Raw genomic sequence first — 18,987 nt, forward strand, 5'->3', positions numbered from 1 at the left:
CCTTTTTTGACTGCTATTTTTTTGTCTGCTCATCTGCCTTCACTTGCTTGCACATAATGCTTTCTATAAATAGCAGTTTTTTAAACTGTATTATAAAAAAAGCATGTTCTGTAGCTTTTTTTTGCCAGTAGTCAACTTTGTACTCTGCTCACAAGGCAGTTGGGAGGCCCATTGTAATAATTTTAATGAATCGCACAATAAAGAATGTATCTATCAACATCCAAATAAACCTTTCATTTACTTAATAACTGGACATGCACATTAAATAAAAGAGATGAGACACAGAAGCCCATGAGTGATCCCATATTTCGCTGCCATCTCCTTTACCCTTGACTGACCAATAAATAAAATGACGAAAACAAACTGAGGTTGCTTTTGTCTCTTTAAGAGAGATCCTCGCCTGGCAGTTTAGGAGAAATTGCTCCCGTGGTCCCAGGCCCAGCTATCACCATGCTGCTGCATCGCTCCTGCCTTCGCCTCTCCTTGATTGCCTTGTTTTGGTAGTACTTTCTTTCCTTGTTTCACCCGTTTTCTTTGTGCTTTTCTGTTGTTACCCCCAGTTCTTAGGGTTTCTCTCCTTGCTGTACCCATTTTCTCGATGCCTTCTACCCTTGTTTCCCCACATTTTCTTTGGGTTTCGTCTGTTTTCTTTGTACTTTTTCTCTTGCTTTCCCCATTTATGTTGTGTTTTCTCTCCTTATTGCACCCATTTTCTTGGTGCTTTATCTCCTTGTTTCCCCTGTTTTCTTTGTGCTTTTCTCCTATTTCCAAAATGTTCTTAGTGCTGTTTCTTCTCGTTTCCCCCTTATATCCTCTGTGCTGCTCTCCTCGGCCTACCATTCCCAATTTGCTGGTGTTTTTACTTCCTCCTGCCTAGCTCCACCCACCTCCTCCCAGCACCCACCCCGAAGGTGCGACAAAGGCAAGCCCATGTGCACATATCCATGCCTGGACCATACCTAGCACCAGAACCCCTGGTCCCCGGCCCACCAGTAGATATGACAATACTGTTCTCCAAGCCCTGAACACCAAACAATCCTGCGAACGGCGCTGCCACTCCTCACCACACTGTATGGCAGGGCCACTCTCCTGCATCAGAGTCACCTTCTCCTGCACCAGCACAACCACCGTCAGGCCACAAAGAACCTCACCAGACGTGACACCAAACCCACTACCTACTCCTCAACATGCGCTCGATGTGCAAGCATTCCACCGAATTATGGGACCTCATCACCACCCTTGCACCTGACATCATCTGCCTCACCTATAACTGGCTGCACCACACATCCGCCCCATTGGCATTTCTTCAGTTGTGGACGTGTTCATGTTGCAGAATACCATGAGAGAGTCCCTGTCTGGATTGCACGTTGTCATGAATGTAAGTGGCGATATTCTGATTTACTCTGCAACTGTGGAGGAACATCATAAGCAGCTGTGGGTCACTCTGAAGTGCTTATGGGAATAGGGCATCACCCTTCAACGGGAAAAGTGTTCATTTTTCCAGACAACCATAGAATTCTTTGGGTATGTTTTCACCCAGGAGGGGGTGCAGGTGGACCCCAGGAAATCACAGGCCATCAAGCAGGCTCCAACACCCAGCAATGCATCAGAAGTGTGCAGTATTCCTGGGAATGGCAACTTATTGTGGTAGATCAATTCCCAACCTTGCGACTATTGCAAAACGAATGAGAACACTAACAAAACTAGACGCTCACTGGGTTTGGGGCTCAGGTGAGGAAGAGGCCTTCCAAAGAGTAATGACAGCTCTTCTGAGCAAAACTGCATTAGCGTACTTTGACTGAAAGAAAAGAACAGAGCTTCTGCTTAATTCAAACCCAATAGACTTTGGGGCGGTGCTCACTAAGGAGATGGAACCAGGGAGATGGGCACCTTTAGCACTTGCAAGCAAAGATCTCACACCGACGGAAGCAAACTATGCTCAGATCAAAAGGGAAGCTCTGGTCATCAAATATGCATGCAGACATTTTCACTTGTATTTTAGTGGGAGGTCGTTCAGGATGATCACTGACCACCAGCCTCTACTACCATTCTTCCGGGGCATGGCGCCCCATCCATCGCCTTGCATCTGATGATGGGCCATTCAGAGGCAACGTTACTAATTCGAGGTGGTCTACTCGGCGGACTTCCTTTCATGGCATTCTCCCAAAACCAATTAAGAAGTAGACAGTGAGGCAAATCCGTCTGAGGAGTACACTCGAATTGTGACCCAAGGGTCTTGCCTTAGGGCATTGAGTCTAAACGAGATAAAAGTGGCGACTGCTGGTAATACTGTGCTAACTAGGTTGCTGGATGCCCTGCATCAAGTGCCATGGCATGACTTCCTACACAACGTCAACAGCTGGAATGGCCAGGACAAGGAGAGGCTCACTTAAATATGGAGGGTACGGCACAAGCTCAGCGCCACCCAAGTGGGTCTCATACTGCGAGCCGTAGGTTGGTAATCCCTGAAAGTCTACAGCCACAGGTAGCAGTCTTTGCTCATCGAGGACACCAGGATATGGCAAAGATGAAGTCGAAATGCTTTAGAAAGTGTTGTTCCCAGGTCTTGAGACCTTAGTGAATGAACTGGTACGATAATGTCCTGTATGTCAAATCACCACACAAGCCAACGGGGAAGATGAATGGTTTATGCGGACTCTACACAAGAAACCAGAAATGCCACAGTTAAAGGGGTTAGCCCAGAAAACAGCCTTCATAGATTCCTATGAGAATATTGAGGGGCACTACATTGCTCTACTCAATGTCCCCCATGGTCTCTAATGCTGAAAGAGCCCAGGAGGGATGGGATCCTGAATCACCCAGAATAAACTCCACTTGAGTATGACCCAGAGGGTACCAATGCACGATGCACACGGAAAAATGTGAGGGCAAGCCCCAAGAGGGAAAGCAACCATGCAACAGGTGGAACAGGGAGATCAAGTAATTATCAAAGATCGAACACCTGGGTGGAAGTTTAGTACACCTTTTGAACCACAAATGTGGACAGTGATAAGGGTGGATGGTGCCATGATAATGGCCTAAAAAGGGGAATGTTAGAAATTGGGTTCCTGGTTGGCAGAGGTCTGCACCCTTTCCAAGCAGGAATCACAATCCTAGTCAGGGTAAGTCCTCACAACACAACCTTAATTATTCCTGTGCTCAGCCTTTGGTAGCTTGGCACAGAGCAGTCAGGCTTAACTTAAGAGGCACTGTGTACAGTATTTGTGCAACCCAGGCAGATAGAGATCAACCACCAGAAGGGCAACATATCAGGACAAGATTTAAGCAAATAGCAGTTCCAGAAGAGTGGCAGTTCTTGAGCAGCATAGCAGATCATCTTCTTCCTTGAAGAGTGCTCATTGGTACAGTTGTACTGAATTGGCACTGCCAGAGGTCTAGTAGTTCTACCCAGTGGTCCCTTTGAAGGGGGGGGGACTTCAAAAAAAGCTTTGAAGTGCACAGAGGATCTCCCTTCCTGCCCTGGGTCCAGACACACTACAGAAGGGTAATCAATCATCATTTGTGGGGACAGGACACAGTCCTTTCAGGTGTAAGTGTCAGCTCTTCCCTCCCATCCTGCTCAGTCAGGATGACCAGCGAGGCACACCTACCCTTCCTTTGTGTGTGACTGTCTAGAGGGAATGCAGGAAGTCAGCTGTCACCCACCCCAGAAGTGTATTCCAGAGACAGACAGAGGACACCATATGGTAAGTAAATGCAAACTTTCTAAAAGTGGCATATGCTAAACTTGAATTTAAAATCCAGTTCCACCACAAGTTATGATTTTAAATTGTGAGTTTAGTGACGCTAAATTTGAAAAGTCAGTCTCTTCACCAGTGGAAGTTACACTCAAAAGATGTGATAAGGTAATCCAAATGTTATCCTATGGTAGAGATAGGCCTTGCAGTAGAGAAAAACAAAATTTGAAGTTTTTCACTACCAAGACATGCAAAGTTTAAAAGAGCATGTCCTGCCTTTAAATACACTGCACCTTGCCCTGTGGGTAATAGAGGGCCTACCGTAGGGGTAACTTACATGCTTAAAAGGGAAGGTTTAGGCCTGGCAAGCGGGTTTACTTGCCAGGTGGACATGTCAGTGTGAAGAAACTGCCCACACAAGCTCTGAAGGGGCGACTTCTGTGGGTGGCACAATCAGTGCTTGAGGCCCATTAGTCACAGTTAATATACAGGCCCTGGGTACAGGTAGTGCACTTTACTAGGGACTTAAAAATTAAATATGCCAATTGGTGATGGACCTATATTACCATGTTAAGGAGAGAGAGCACAAGCACTTTATTACTAGTTAGCAGTGGTAAAGTGTGCAGAGTCTTAAAGCCAGCAAAAATGATGTCAGAAAAATGGAGGGAGGCAGGCATAAAGTTGGGGGAAGACCACCCTAAGGCTGTCAAGTGTAACAGGGAGGAAAACTTAAGTCAAAATTAAAGTTGAAGGGGCAGATTTATGAAGGCCTTGCGCCGCCGGTGCGTCACTTTATTTGACACAACGGCGGCGCAAACAATGCGCCCTATTTACAACGTGATGCATCTAGGAGATGCGTCATGTTGTAAAGCCCTGCGCCATAGGAGGCGTTCCTGCGCAGGGGGGGGGGCGTTCCTGCGCAGGAACGCCTCCTAAAAGTGGCTGAGTGAAATCTATAAGATTTCACTCAGTCACTTTCAGGACAATGCTGCGCTAAAACCCTGCGCCTGCTTGAAGCAGGCGTAGGTCTTGACGCAGCATTGTGGAGATGGGGCACCCCCGAGCCTTGCTGGAGCTGCGTCGCGCTTGCGACGCAGCTCCAGCAATGCGCCACCTTTACGGCACAGATGCGTCACACATCTGTGCCGTTTTTGCCCCATGGTGCGCCGCATTGTAAATGCGGCGCACCATGGGTGGCGGAGCAGCGGCGCAGGATGACTGGCGCATCCCTGGAGATGCGCCAGTCATCATTGATCTGCCCCGAAATGTATTGTTGTTCAGGAAATTGGACATGCCCGGTCAGCAGAGACTAGAGGAAGATGAGACTTCAGATGTCGATGACTCTCCTGACTGCAAAGCCAATCCCAGTGTGGGGGCACTCCAGGGGAGCCTTTGACTGGAGAGAGACGTTGTATGGAGACGCAACGAGTCAATAAAATGTATGATGGGCCAGACTGCTCATGCCATCAGCTGCATAAACTTAGGCCATACCCCAAGCCTAACCAGAAGTTCAAGCACTTTGTGAGCCAGGTCCAGCTGTAGGGTTCAAAGCCAAGTGGGGAAGGGATGTAGTGAGTCATCCTGACTATTTAGGGGTAGCTCTCTCCCCTGGATGTCAGTGCTTTACATCCTCTGGCCGGGCACAGCCAGAGGCAAAAAAAAAAAGGGTTTAAGAGTGCACATGATCTTTTCCCGTAAAGCAGCACAAGGTGTGGTTCACTGCCTCAGTGTGATTGGCAGCTGTATGATAACGTCGCGCAGGTGGTAATGCCCCACCAGTACACCTATGCTTTTACTTACGAATGAATACAACATTCGTTTATTAAAAAAAAATATGCCTGAACTGCTTCTTTTGCTCTAACTCCATGTTGTGGCACTAGATTTAACTACCATGCAGTGCTACTTGTAGTTAGTGCTTAATTTGAAATGGTGGGGTTCTCTGGTGCTTATTTTTGTGGACGGCACTTATTTTTCCTAATCTGACAGTGATATGAGCAAGAGTCGAAAAGCACACACACAGGGGAAGGAAATAGGAGACAGACGGAAACCCCTCGCAAAGGGAGAAAACAGGCACCTTCATGGATGAGATAAAGGAGCATGGAGTATCTGACAGTAAATAAAACAGCCATGAAGGCGATACAAAACTACGCAGCCTTGGTATTAGACGCGCCAACATTTAGGGGTCAATTTCGTTGTCATCTGGAAAGGCTCCGAGCAGCATTCGATTTGTCTGAATCCGATTCTGAACCCGCCCTCCCGACCGACTCTGACACGTTTCCCAACGAGCGATTCGATGCGAAAAGCCTTAGTGGAGGAGTCGCCACTGCTGAATACTGCCAACATAAGATTTTGGAATTGAAGGGATGCCTGAAAATAAATTGCCAAATGTGATTTTCGGTTGTGCTTGTCCTACTCGAACAAAACATTAAATGTAAACCATGATTAACCACATAAAACAATGGGAATAGCAGCTGCTGTGGGAGATTCCTTTACACACGGCAGGGACAATACACTCTGGAGCATTGAAAGCAAATAACAGGTACTGCAAATGTAGCAGCAGTGGAAGTACATCATGGGTTGCAACAGTGAAAATCTGTTCACACACAAATAACTTGGAAAGCAGAGACTGAAGCAAATGCAACTGTAGACCTACTTGGGCCTCATCAGTGAGGTATAATGTATGTCTGTGATATATTAAGCACAGTTACCATGTTTGGCTATTTCTATCATACTTGGGGTATCTACTACAACTGTAATTGTGCTCACTGTACCACAGGACTCAGGCTGTACCTCACTGCTGAGGCCAAAGCAACTCAAAACTTGTCTGGTGTCGTCTGTGTTCCCATCTGGACTGGACTGGACAGGACAGGCTATACCTTTACAACTAGAGCAGGACCAAGACTGGATTACAAATAGCTAGCATAGTGGGTGAACATCAAAGGGGGAGCAGGAATGAAGGGCACCCTTGTCCTTGTCCAAGGGGAGATTAACTGTACTTCTTGGACTACAGAGCACGCAGTGACCGGGACTATGAAATGCTGCTTGCCACAGCCCCAGACCCTTCAGATTCTATGAGAGGCCTGCTGACTCCTGGCCCAGAATTGTCAGGTTTGAAGATTTCAGACTTGATCATTCTGTGCCCTGAAACAGAAGTAGCCCATGTTCACCTGGAGTTACCACTCCTGGGAAAATAACACAACTTGTAAAGAGCCTATGTGGCTACGTAACATAATGCCAGTTGATTAAAGTGGAAAAACTAGAATAGCGTTTTCACACTATTTTAATGGAAGGCCCGATTCTAGCACCGTCCACATTGCTGTAATAATAAAAGTGCATGATTATCAATAAAGAAAAAAATTAAAATGATTGAAGGTGGGGTTAATCTCTTTGGTTCCTTTCCTTTAAAACAGTTTTGGTAGCCTGTGTGGCATATTAGGGCCAACATCGCAGGCTGTGAAATGGGCACTTGTTCTCCCAAAATGTGGGGTTTTTATATTCTTACTTTGTTTCGATTCCGGATTTTGGTCACTTTTATGCATTTGAATGATTCCAGGGGCTGTCACTATGTGCCAAGAAAGATGGTATGTATTCAAGTGTCCATCTCCAGATCAGACATGACTAATTCTAATTGTCTGACCAACTGGGGTACTGTACGCTAGGGATATAAAGGCCATCAGCCGGGCAACAATCACTTTTTTCACTTTTTAAATTTCCCATCTTTCTAGTAACAAATAAAGGGGCATATTTGCACCGAAGTGGCGGAGCATGGCCTTTCCCCATGCACTGGCGCTAAATTTAGCAGCCTAGTGCCAACTCAGGCACCTTGGCACCATAGTGCAAGGGGGTCTGCGTTGAGGCAAAGATTGTTTATGTGCAGGAAGGTCTCCCTTCCTGCACATTAACATTCTTTAAATTACGTTTTTCAACTTTAATGCAGCACACATAGAAGTTGCAACATTTTTTTTTATTTATGTGCAGGAAGAGACACCTTCCTGCACATAAACAATCGGTGGTGTTTTGCTGTTTCTTTGTGTGCTTCACAACACAGACACACAGAAACAGCAAAAATGAGGAGAAATAAAGCATTTCTCCTCTTTTCGCCTGTTTAAGACCAGGTTTTTCCTGGATTTAATTTTGGCGTTGTATCACCTTCCCCTCCCTTTAGTATTCATCAACATGGAGGGGCTTAAAGCATTCGGGTTCTCCGATGAGGACTTCTCTATATTGATAGGACTAGCTATCTCCAGCGGAGGTCCCATTACATCACATAGTGGAGATGACTCTGAGTGGAATAATCTAATGAATCTAAGAAAAAAATTAAAATAATGGAGCCACATGCCCACTATATGCTAGAGTACTTACAAGCAGGTGTTATTCCATCAGGCCTAAGGGTTCGTAATGTACCAGCACTATTTGTCGAGATAGCAAATTCCTGACGCGGTGGTCCCACAATGCGAACCGCTGCTCCAGGGACTGGATGATCTTGATAATTGAAACAGCAAAGTATTGAGTCAAGAAATAACAGAATTAGAAGATAAACTGAAGGTCGCTACAGCACCTAATGAAGCTAAAGCAAGGCTGGAGAGAATGAGTGCAGATATGAAAGACCTTAAAGATTACTTGACTAATAGAAAATCTGAAAAATTAAGAAAGGATGTGAGGTGGTACACACAAGACAAAGCGTACCCGTACCTAGAAAAATCCTACTACCAAGACTGGAATCAGGGCACTACGTACCAAAATAATGGCAGAAACAATAGAAGGGCAGTTATTAATTTCTAAGACACTTATTCATCTGATTCTGAGACAGATAACTTCCAGGGTACAGATGAGATGCAGTACAATTACAGACCAAACAGAGGCAGACAAATGAATCAATACCTTACTGGGGACAGTCCCCTTTTTTACACCGTGGCTAATACCGCGGGAGAAACAGACGTTGAGAAAAGACAGGGGGGACCAGCAACAACCAATGTCCCCTCATCATCCGCAACCCTATCTAAAAACACGCAACCAGCAATACTGGAGGACATACACAGTTCTGTCCATCAATATACTAACACAGATGATACCCTGCCTATCTTTAATCTCTCATCAGAAAATTTAACACAGGAAGAGACAAAATTATTAGGTAGAGGCTTATCTTTTGTTCCGAGCATTGGCCCTAACTTGTTTAACACCATCAATGCTACTGAGATTCATCCCCCATGCTGATCATCGATGAATCCCATTGTTCATGACGAGCTCAGCTCGTCATGAGCACACAAGCAGTGTACTGCATGACGAGCTGAGCTCGTCATGAGCATGGAAGGGGTTAAACTACATCAAGATATGTTCTCCTTTTTTAGAAAGGTTAAGTTACGGAAATTTTGTATGCGTAAATCCCTGGAGAATAGTGAAGAAAACCTATCTAAGTGTAAACAGCCATCCATTTTTACCCCTACCTTACCAAAGGTAGATATATTAGAAAAAACTGTATTGAAAGAGATACAACTTATCACCAAGTATCCACAATATAAACAACACAATCTATCCCTTAAAGATTATCAATCTCTTAACAGCCTTAAAAACAACAAAAACATCATCATTAAACCTCGTGACAAAGGTGGGGGAATTGTAGTCATGAATAAAACTAACTACAATGACAAAATTCTCGCCATGCTGTCAGTTCAAAAGCACTACAAAAAATCTAATCCAAGGGAGTGGGGTAGATTAAACACCTGCATTCAAGAAATGACCAAAAGGGCCTTAGAACAGGGTTACATTTGTCAACAAGAGTACTTGTTTCTGAATAAATACTGTCCTACAGTGTCAGCACTTTACGGAGTCCCCAAGACTCACAAAAACATTCTAGACCCTCCTCTACGTCCTATTATTTCCACCATAGGATCTAGCATGGAACCACTTTCCAAATATGCTGACACCTTCTTATGACCCCCTACAAAGAACTATGCCTCATACATTGGTGATACAGGGGATACCATTGAGAAAATTGAAGACATGCCATTTGACCACAACAATGAAATCTTGGTAACTCTTGACATTGAGGCTTCGTACACCAACATTCCTCAATGTCAGTCATTACAGGCTGTGGCTACACTCCTCAGTAGAACTCTCGGTGAAAGACCAGATGCCTTCATACTAGAATGTTTGGGAATAGTCCGAACAAACAACTTTTTTGACTTTAATGGCCTGGGATACCAGCAGATCAAGGGTACCAGCATGGGGGTTTCCTGTGCGCCCAGCCTAGCGAATATCTATATGGGCGAATGGGAATTAAAGAATATCTTCAATTAAGCATCCCCATTTTTTGAAAATGTAAGCACCTGGAAGGGCTTCATTGCTGATATATTCCTTATATGGAGAGGAGACAATGATACTTTACTGGAATACATCTCCTGGCTTCATGCCAGCGACAGTAATTTGAGGTTTACAGCTAATTGTAGCTCTACGGAAGTGAATTCCTAGACATAGTGGTCCGTGGCTCAGATGAAGTGTTACAAGTGAGTTTTTTTAGAAAACCTACGGCAAAGAATACCATCCTCCAGCACCAAAGTTTCCACCCCTCGTGTCAAAAGGATTCAACTCCTTCTGGGGAATATTTGCGTGTACGTTGCAGCTGTACCAATATTAATGATTTCCATACCCTTCGGGATGCTTTAAAAAAAGTCTCCTAGCCTGAGGTTATCCTCGTCGATTGGTTAAGACGGCCTTTAAAAGGGCAAAATAAAACAATCAAGATGCTCTATTACAGGGTAATACCTGTGCGTCACAAGACCAAGTAGTATGTGTTATTAATCATTCTCAGTTAAATTACAAAATCAAGAATATTATAACCAAGAATTGGAAAATCCTTGATGCAAACGAAGATGAAGAACTAAAACCAACCTTAGTAGCCTACAGGAGAAACAAAAATCTCCGAGATATATGCTTGTACACACAAGACAAGAAGCCTGTAACACTTACCAGCAGACCACTCTCCCAGGCTCACCCCCTATATTAGGGAATCACAGATGTGGCTATGGTCACGAGCACCCTTACATATAAGGGGAAAAACATCAAACTTAGAGATCTTAGTAATTGCAGGAGTCAAAATATCATATACATCATCCTGTATCCGTGCAAGCTGGTCTACATAGGAGAAACAAGCAGTGAGTTTCGTACTAGATACAGTGAGCTCAAATCGGCTATCCGTACAAAAAAATCCACAGCTCCGATCGTTGCACACTGTCTAGAAATGCACCATTGGGAAAATTATACATGCTGGTGTATCCTTGAAAAGGTCAAACCAAAGTTAAGTTTGTCTGCTGAAATAATCCGCAAAAGGAGGGACACCTTTTGGATTTTTACCCTCAATAGTGTAAAGGAGGGACTAAATGAGGAAATTATTTGGAACATTACAAATCGTTACCTATAGTTCTGACATCTTATTGCATATAATGGACCATATATTCTTTCTGCTAACCCTTAGCATTTCTTTCTCTTATGTGTCACCTCTATGAATTATAGACATAGCAAAGAGTTTCTACATATGATCCATTGTAGGCTGTGTTGTAACCATTTACAAGTTCCCAGTTTGTTCCTGCTAATTGTTCACTAGCTGATAATTGTTGGCAACCTCCTGCAGCTGTGCTTGTATATATTGGTTTCAATTGTTCATCTACATATTCTGTAAAAAACCTATACAAGTAGTTTCTGAACTATTACCATGGGAGCTTCAACTCATGAGTAATGTTTAATCCACCGTAGCTTGACATATATATATTACAGCTCTTATTACTATTTTCTAGCCAATTGTATATGGGCACACCATAACTTTAGCCAATTCAAGATGGTGCTAATCAGAAGTAGTGAATCTCCTGCTGCTGGATTTGGAAATATAGTTTTTAATTTGTTGCCTATATATTTTGCAAAAAACTTGTATATTTAGTTTCTAAACGATCACCATGGGAGCTTGAGCCCATGAGCCATGTATAACCCACCAGAGTTTGACACATATATAACAGTTTGCATTACATTTTCCGAGCTAATTGTGTATGGGCATACCATAACTTTAGCCAATCCAAGATGGCGCTAATCAAAAGCAGTGATTTTCTATCAAGACACCCATATTCCAATACTTATTTGAGTGTCTCGGGTAAAATTGCGTTAACTTTTAGTGCTCGTTATAGTGTGTACTTTGGCCAAATTGCCTCTATCTGGCCTTGTACCATTTGGAATACAATAGGAAGTAGCCTTCTGGTTGTTGCCCACTACGCACATTGCAGGCCTTGTATCAGTATAGGGTATTTTAAAACAGGTAATAAAGTTCTGCGAATTTCGATCATCGAACGGAACTCAATCTGGTAAAAGCATTAGTTTTAGTTACCTTTTTTTTTACAATGTCTGACACTATAGTAAGGTGGCATAGGCCTTAACTTCAAATCCGTAGTGGTTTTGCTCATAGCAACGCCCGACGTGTTGACGTACAACAAGGCGTGCGCCTCTGTGCATGAGTAAGAACATATTTAATGGTGGATCCCACTCCAGCTAGATCGTGCTGAACTAGATGGAAGCCCAATTCTCTTAAACCTCTATCTTTGCCCACTTATCGTACTGATAAAATCCTTTGGCATTGATGTCATAAATTATGCGGACAACACTCAGCTCGTCTTCTCCTTTGAGGGCAATAAAGCAGTGCCTCTGGAGAAATTCCACAGCTGTATGCGTAAAACAGCAAAATGACTGAGAGAGAACTCATTACAATTTAACAGGGATAAGACTGAAGTACTCTGCTGTGCTGCAGGTAAAATCCCTCGATCTCTCCCAGATAGATTTCTGGCCAGTCCCTGCTAACAATCCTCCACTGCCCGTTAAGACAGTGTGCAACCTAGGAGTGTTAATAGACAGTAATCTACAACTGGACTCTCAAGTAAATAAAACTGTGAACACCTGTTTTTCTTTGCTTCGAGCTCTCCGGAAAATACTCCAGTTTTTACCTGTTTCAGCTAGACCCCAAGTGGTACAGAGTATTGTTCTAAACAGAGTAGACTACTGCAATGCACTTCTTATGGGTGCCCCAGCTTCCCTGATGAAAAAATTGCAAAGGGTACATATTATGGCGGCTAAACTTGCGTTGAGACGACCACGCAGAGCCTCTGCTTCACTGGCCCTAAAGGATCTACATTGGCTGCCCATTGTGCAAAGAGTCCAATTTAAGGCACTCTGTATCGTTCATAGGACAGCACATAAAACAGGGCCTAAGCTGCTACAGAGGAAATTTTTATGGTATTCTCCTGCTAGATGCCTGCGTTCTTCCTCTGCCAGCTTGGTTTGTATCCCCCATGTAAATAAAGTTCGAATGGGTGGCAGGTCTTTTAGCTCTACAGCATCCAGACTCTGGAATGCTCTGCCTCTTGAGCTTAGACAAATGAACATTCTGTCACGTTACAGGAAGGAGTTGAAAACTAGACTGTTTCCTAGAGATTAAATCCTTACATAACTCTGATTAGATACACACAGTGATTGAGTGGTAGTACAAGCGCCAGGATACCCGTTGGGTGGCAGCTGCGCTATACAAGTGCTCATTACATTACATTACATTACATTACGCGGAGCCTCAAATGAGGCGTTATCGCAAACCTAGGAGAGTAGCCAGCCTAGGATTGTGTTAGTGTGAATGGTTCCCTTTACCAACAGACAGAGGGTATAGGGCTCGCTTGTTACCTCACGTGGTATGCTTGTCATTCATTGCAGAAAATGATGTATAACAGACTGTTAAACGTAGATATAATCTCTTCTTCGAGTATTTGTTTAAATTAGTATGATCAGCATCTACTAAAGATAATTTTGTAAAACATACCGTCAGGCCTAGACATGTATCTTTTTTTCACGACTCAATCAATCAATCAATCAATCAATCAATCATCAATTTGTAAAGCGCGCTACTCACCCGGTAGGGTCTCAAGGCGCTGGGGGAGGGGTCTGTTACTGCTCGAAAAGCTAGGTCTTGAGTTGCTTCCTGAAGGAGAGGTGGTCCTGGGTCAGCTGTAGGTGGATGGGGAGGGAGTTCCATGTCTTGGCCGCCAGGTAGGAGAAGGATCTTCCTCCAGCGGTGGCTCTGCGAATGTGTGGTACGGCGGCGAGGGCGAGGCTGGCCAGTCGTAGCTGGCGGGTGGGTGTGTAGACGGTGAGGCGTCTGTTGTGGTACTTCGGGCCCATGTCGTGGAGAGCCTTGTGTGCGTGGGTGAGGAGTCTGAACGTGATCCTCTTGTTGACGGGGAGCCAGTGCAGGTCTCTCAGGTGGGTCGAGATGTGGCTGTGGCGAGGGATGTCCAGGATGAGTCGGGCGGAGGCGTTCTGTATGCGCTGGAGTCTTTTCTGTAGTTTGGCCGTGGTTCCCGCATAGAGGGTGTTCCCGTAGTCCAGTCGGCTGGTGACGAGTGCCTGGGTGACTGTCTTCCTGGTTTCGGTGGGGATCCAGCGGAAGATCTTACAGAGCATGCGCTTCTGTCTGAAGACTTGAATACGTGCACTAAACAAGTTTGATTTGTAAATATTGGGAAGCACGGCAACCTGGCCTTAGACCAGGAATATTCATGTTTTTTTAGCCCATTGATGGCTTGCGCATGACAAGTTATTAGTTACTGATAGCCCTTTCTTACAGGGAGCTGCCATGGTGGTAGATATCTACATGCCATCAATTTTTTCCATTGCCTGTTTCCTCTGTTGAAATATCCATTAAAGGCACTCTCAGTTGAGCCTGCTTGGTCACATCGTGGGAACAAATTTCTTCACTGTGGCTCAGAATGTTCCCCATATTGAGCCTATAAAGTATACAGAGGCAATCCTTTACGTGTATGAGTCTATGTGAACATAAGAGTTCATTCGTCCATATGATTGCAGGTATTCGCAACATAACGAGGAGATTTTATATTCATATATATCTTTTCCTTTAGAATATCTATATATATCCTTTCTGTGGCCCTTCATCTATATGGATAAGAAATCTTGAAGCTAGTATACATACTAAATCACAGGGTAAGGCTGCAATAAAACTTTCATATTTAGAATATATTCTTTAGGTAGATTAGTTCGATTTGATATATTACCTATTATTTTATCCCTTATAGAAAGTTAAGTGGATTGCCAGCCATATGTGAAATAGGCACTGCTGTCCCAAGTTCTATCCAAACCTGCGCATTGCTTGAGAGTTTGGATCTATTCCACAGGAAACTTGTAAGATGAGCCCTTACTCGACCCGCAAAATATAGGCACTGATATGTGAAAGCACACCTTGGGAATCTTACAGGCATAGCATGATGGAATCTATATTCATCTTTATTAATTTTGCATGGTACACTAGGGTGTTAATGATTTCTATAATCTAGTTTCTTCTTCTTTTTTTTTTTACTACTTGGAACCCCTCTCAGTGAATAAGAGAGGTCCCAAGGAAAATTCCGAGCTCACATAGATGAAAATTGAGTTTGTATATAATAGCAGCACTATCACGGATGTGTTGTCCAGCTTGGTAATCTCTTCAGATTCTTCACTTTTATACAAGGAGTTGGTCTGATCAAGTGTCTATTTTGTATATATTTCATAGTGTATGGGTTGATAAACATATATTATTGTTGTCCTTTAGGTACCCCCTTTCAATTGCCTGTGTGACACTTTATTCTATTTGGGCAAGGTCCTGATGTAGGTGGTTTACGTAGTGTGTTAACCCACCGAAACGCGTGTCGACCTTGTTTGTGTCCAGACCTTATTGTTTTAGTTATCTATCCTGTCTTTGGAAACTTCTTACATCTTTGTGTTTCCTCTACACCCAGATGTGTATATGTGTCTTGTTTGACTGTGAACGATTGTGAGTAATGAATGAGATTGATACAAGATTTATTATTTAATAGGGGGTCAACATGTTTGTATTAATTTTTGTATAAAAACTGGAATAATGTTTGTTTAAAAAATATATTTTATCTTAAAAAGAAAATGTCATTAAATGCATTGGTTATCAAGTTAGTAAGAATATTAAATAAAAATCAAACAATGAATATGTGTATTTGTGTGTTGTAACTATGTTACTCTGCGCATGTATTTACACCCATACCAGATTTAATTATCGGTAAAGAAATATAGGTCAATGGGGAGCATTCTTAGTCTACTTCATTTAAGCGCTGCCTCCTATTTACAACACCTTTGTAAATAGGGGGCAGCGTCAAAATCAATGGGTGTTGCAGTGGAACGCACACCGCAACAGTGTTGCAGTGGAACGCGCACCGCAACACCCATTGCCTGTCCCTTTCACGCTAAGTACAGCATGAAAGGGTGCCTTATTTACAAGGCAATGTTAATGCTGCCTTGTAAATAAAGCAAAGCCCCTACCACCAACACAACATCACTAAAAGTGATTGTGTTGGCGATGGGGGCTTGTAAATATACCCCAAAGTATACCCAAAGAACTTTCAACTGGAAAAAACCTAACATACTACAATATTGGCATTATCACATGTGACTGACATATCGAAGGCAGAATCTAACTAAATAGAAAGGGGTATATTTTGCTTGATGTAGAAAATGGTTTACCATATGTGACTCTCAAATCATCCTAAATTCAATATTTTCTTTTTTTAGGTGATTCGGCTGCAGAATATTCTTTCTGAAAATCCCATTTTAACTCAGGTGTATGTCAATAATGGCTCCAAGCTGCAGGGATCTTCAGTGGCCTGTGTCCATGATGGGAGGCTAGTTGTGGGCACAGTGTTCCACAAAGCAATTTACTGTGACCTGGAATAAACTGCTACTATGCCCTGAAGAAGACCTCTACCGAACCATGAACAACACCACAAATGTACCCCAGACTAGACTTCTGCTGTGAGCTCAAACGGATGTGACCCAGAATGCACCTCTGCTGGGACCTCTACCAGACCTTTGCCCTGAACTGGACTATAAACCCATGTTGTGGCTTGGATGAGATATCTAGTGTGAGTTTTCCAGATATCTGCAATGAACCATCGTAGACCTCTTCTATGATTTGCACTAGAGCATCCCTCGAACCTAGATAGGACCTTTGATATGAGTATAATGGGCCAGACATACACAGCCGACATGATTGCAATGGGTTGCACTGGACATCTTCCATGACATGGACAAGGTCTCTATGTTCACATTTACTAGAACTATGCTATTAGCTGGGCGAAAGACCTTTTATTGAACTGGTTACTCGATGATTTAGTAAAGATTTGTTATATTTGGGTTGCAATTTCATAGCTACTCAATGCATCATCAGACTCAATGCCTGATGAATTACATGAATGCTGCGAATAATTATCTAGTAACAATTATTAAAGTCTAGGTCATCATGTTTTGTATATACATGATCAAAATATTTTCATGTATTTGCCAGTACAAAGATACAGGCAGAGTAGTGTCTTTGCAAGGAGGTAGACCATTGAGGTGACATGACCTATCCTCATTTTGTGTAGGGATGTTTAATATTATAATCAACATTTTCCTAACAATTCAGAACCTCACATGAAAACATACCTGTGACCTATAAATGTTACATTATAATTCTGAGTGCCCTGCAAATCTTGATTCAGCCACAAACACAAATATGCACCTGAATCAACATTCTAATATTTGCAGTATTTATTGTACCCACTAGTTTCATCCACCCAATTTGTCAGGTAACATCTGGTTGAATTTGTACAGGCACAAACAGCACAGTTTCAAGTTTTTGACTTTCCTTGCTGGGAAAATACATAATTATGTTTTTAACCATTTTAAGGTGTTCAGAATGCTGCCATACTATTGTACCTGGTAAATATTACACTATGCACTATATCTAATTACCAAAATTGATGGTACCAAGTAAAACGCAGTGGGAGTTACAGTGAGCCCCTGATTAATTTGTGGCAGATGTGGTTAATATGCCACTGGATTAAAGACAAAATTATGATTGGTGGCAGTCCAACCAGTACAAATTCAGCCAATGTCAAAGTTACCATGGCTGTGGGCAATTGGTGGATTTTACTTTATAGCTAATCCCTAAACCCTACTCTAAACTTCAGGGCCATTTCGTATGTGACGTCACACTTCCTCTGAGATAAGATATCCTCCACATGCAGATAGACAGAAATTATGTTGAATCTGTGTGGGTACTACAAAAATGTTTTTTAAACATGCTGCTGGAAACAATACCAAACACATTAATTGCAGTCATTTTACAGATTCAGTGCAAATTCAAGACTTGGGTTTTAGGCTACCTAATGCGTTGGGTGATGCACCGTTACATCGCAACTTTTACAACGGGAGTCTATTACAACGGAACTTTTACAACGCAGGATCCATTACATCGGATGCCATTACAATGCATGGCATTACATAGCAGATGCTATTACAACGCATGGCATTACATCGTAAATATAGGTAAGTATTTAATTTTTATTTAATAAATTTAATTAATATTAATTATAATTAAAGGGTTTGGGTTTTGGGGTACAGGGGTGTTTTTAGGTTTCAGGGCAGGGTTTGGGTTTTGGGGTACAGGGGTGTTTTTAGGTTTTAGGGTAGGGTTTGGGTTTTGGGGTAAAGGGGTGCTTTTAGGCTTTAGGGCAGGGTTTGGGTTTTGGGGTACAGGGGTGTTTTTAGGTTTCAGGGCAGGGTTTGGGTTTTGGGTTACAGGGGTGTTTTTAGGTTTCAGGGCAGGGTTTTGGTTTTGGGGTACAGGGGGGTTTTTAGGTTTCAGGGCAGGGTTTGGGTTTTGGGGTACAGGGGTGTTTTTAGGTTTCAGGGCAGGGTTTGGGTTTTGGGGTACAGGGGTGTTTTTAGGTTTCAGGGCAGGGTTTGGGTTTTGGGGTACAGGGGTGTTTTTAGGTTTCAGGGCAGGGTTTGGGTTTTGGGGTACAGGGCTGTTTTTAGGTTTTAGGGCAGGGTTTGGGTTTTGGGGTACAGGGTTGTTTTTAGGTTTCAGGGCAGGGTTTGGGTTTTGGGGTACAGGGGTGTTTTTAGGTTTCAGGGCAGGGTTTGGGTTTTGGGGTACAGGGGTGTTTTAGGGTTCAGGGTTGGGTTTGTGCTTAGGGCTAATTAAATTATATTTACCATTTATAAATTAATTAAAATATATTTATTAAATTAAATTAATTATATTATATTAATTACATTTTTTAATTAAATTAATTAAATTAAATACATTATTTTAATTAATTTAATTTAATTACAATTTTAAAAATATTTAAATTAAATTAATTTCATTATATTAATTAATTAAAATTAATTACAATTTTTATTAAAATTAAATTAAATAAAT

At 42.7% G+C, this 18,987-nt stretch overlaps 1 protein-coding gene across 1 annotated transcript in view; it reads left to right on the forward strand.

Moving 5' to 3' along the window:
* Positions 1 to 17,949, forward strand: part of LOC144784743 (serum paraoxonase/arylesterase 2-like) — a 448,276-nt gene extending 430,327 nt beyond the window's left edge. The window contains exon 9 of the mRNA XM_078663731.1: positions 16,311 to 17,949. Coding sequence (XP_078519857.1) covers positions 16,311 to 16,472 — 162 coding nt within the window. The 3' untranslated portion in view covers positions 16,473 to 17,949. The remainder of the gene's footprint in view (positions 1 to 16,310) is intronic.
* Positions 17,950 to 18,987: the final 1,038 nt, after the last annotated feature.

The sequence above is a fragment of the Lissotriton helveticus genome, chromosome 10 (assembly GCF_964261635.1).
Source record: "Lissotriton helveticus chromosome 10, aLisHel1.1, whole genome shotgun sequence".
NCBI classification, from domain to species: domain Eukaryota; kingdom Metazoa; phylum Chordata; class Amphibia; order Caudata; family Salamandridae; genus Lissotriton; species Lissotriton helveticus.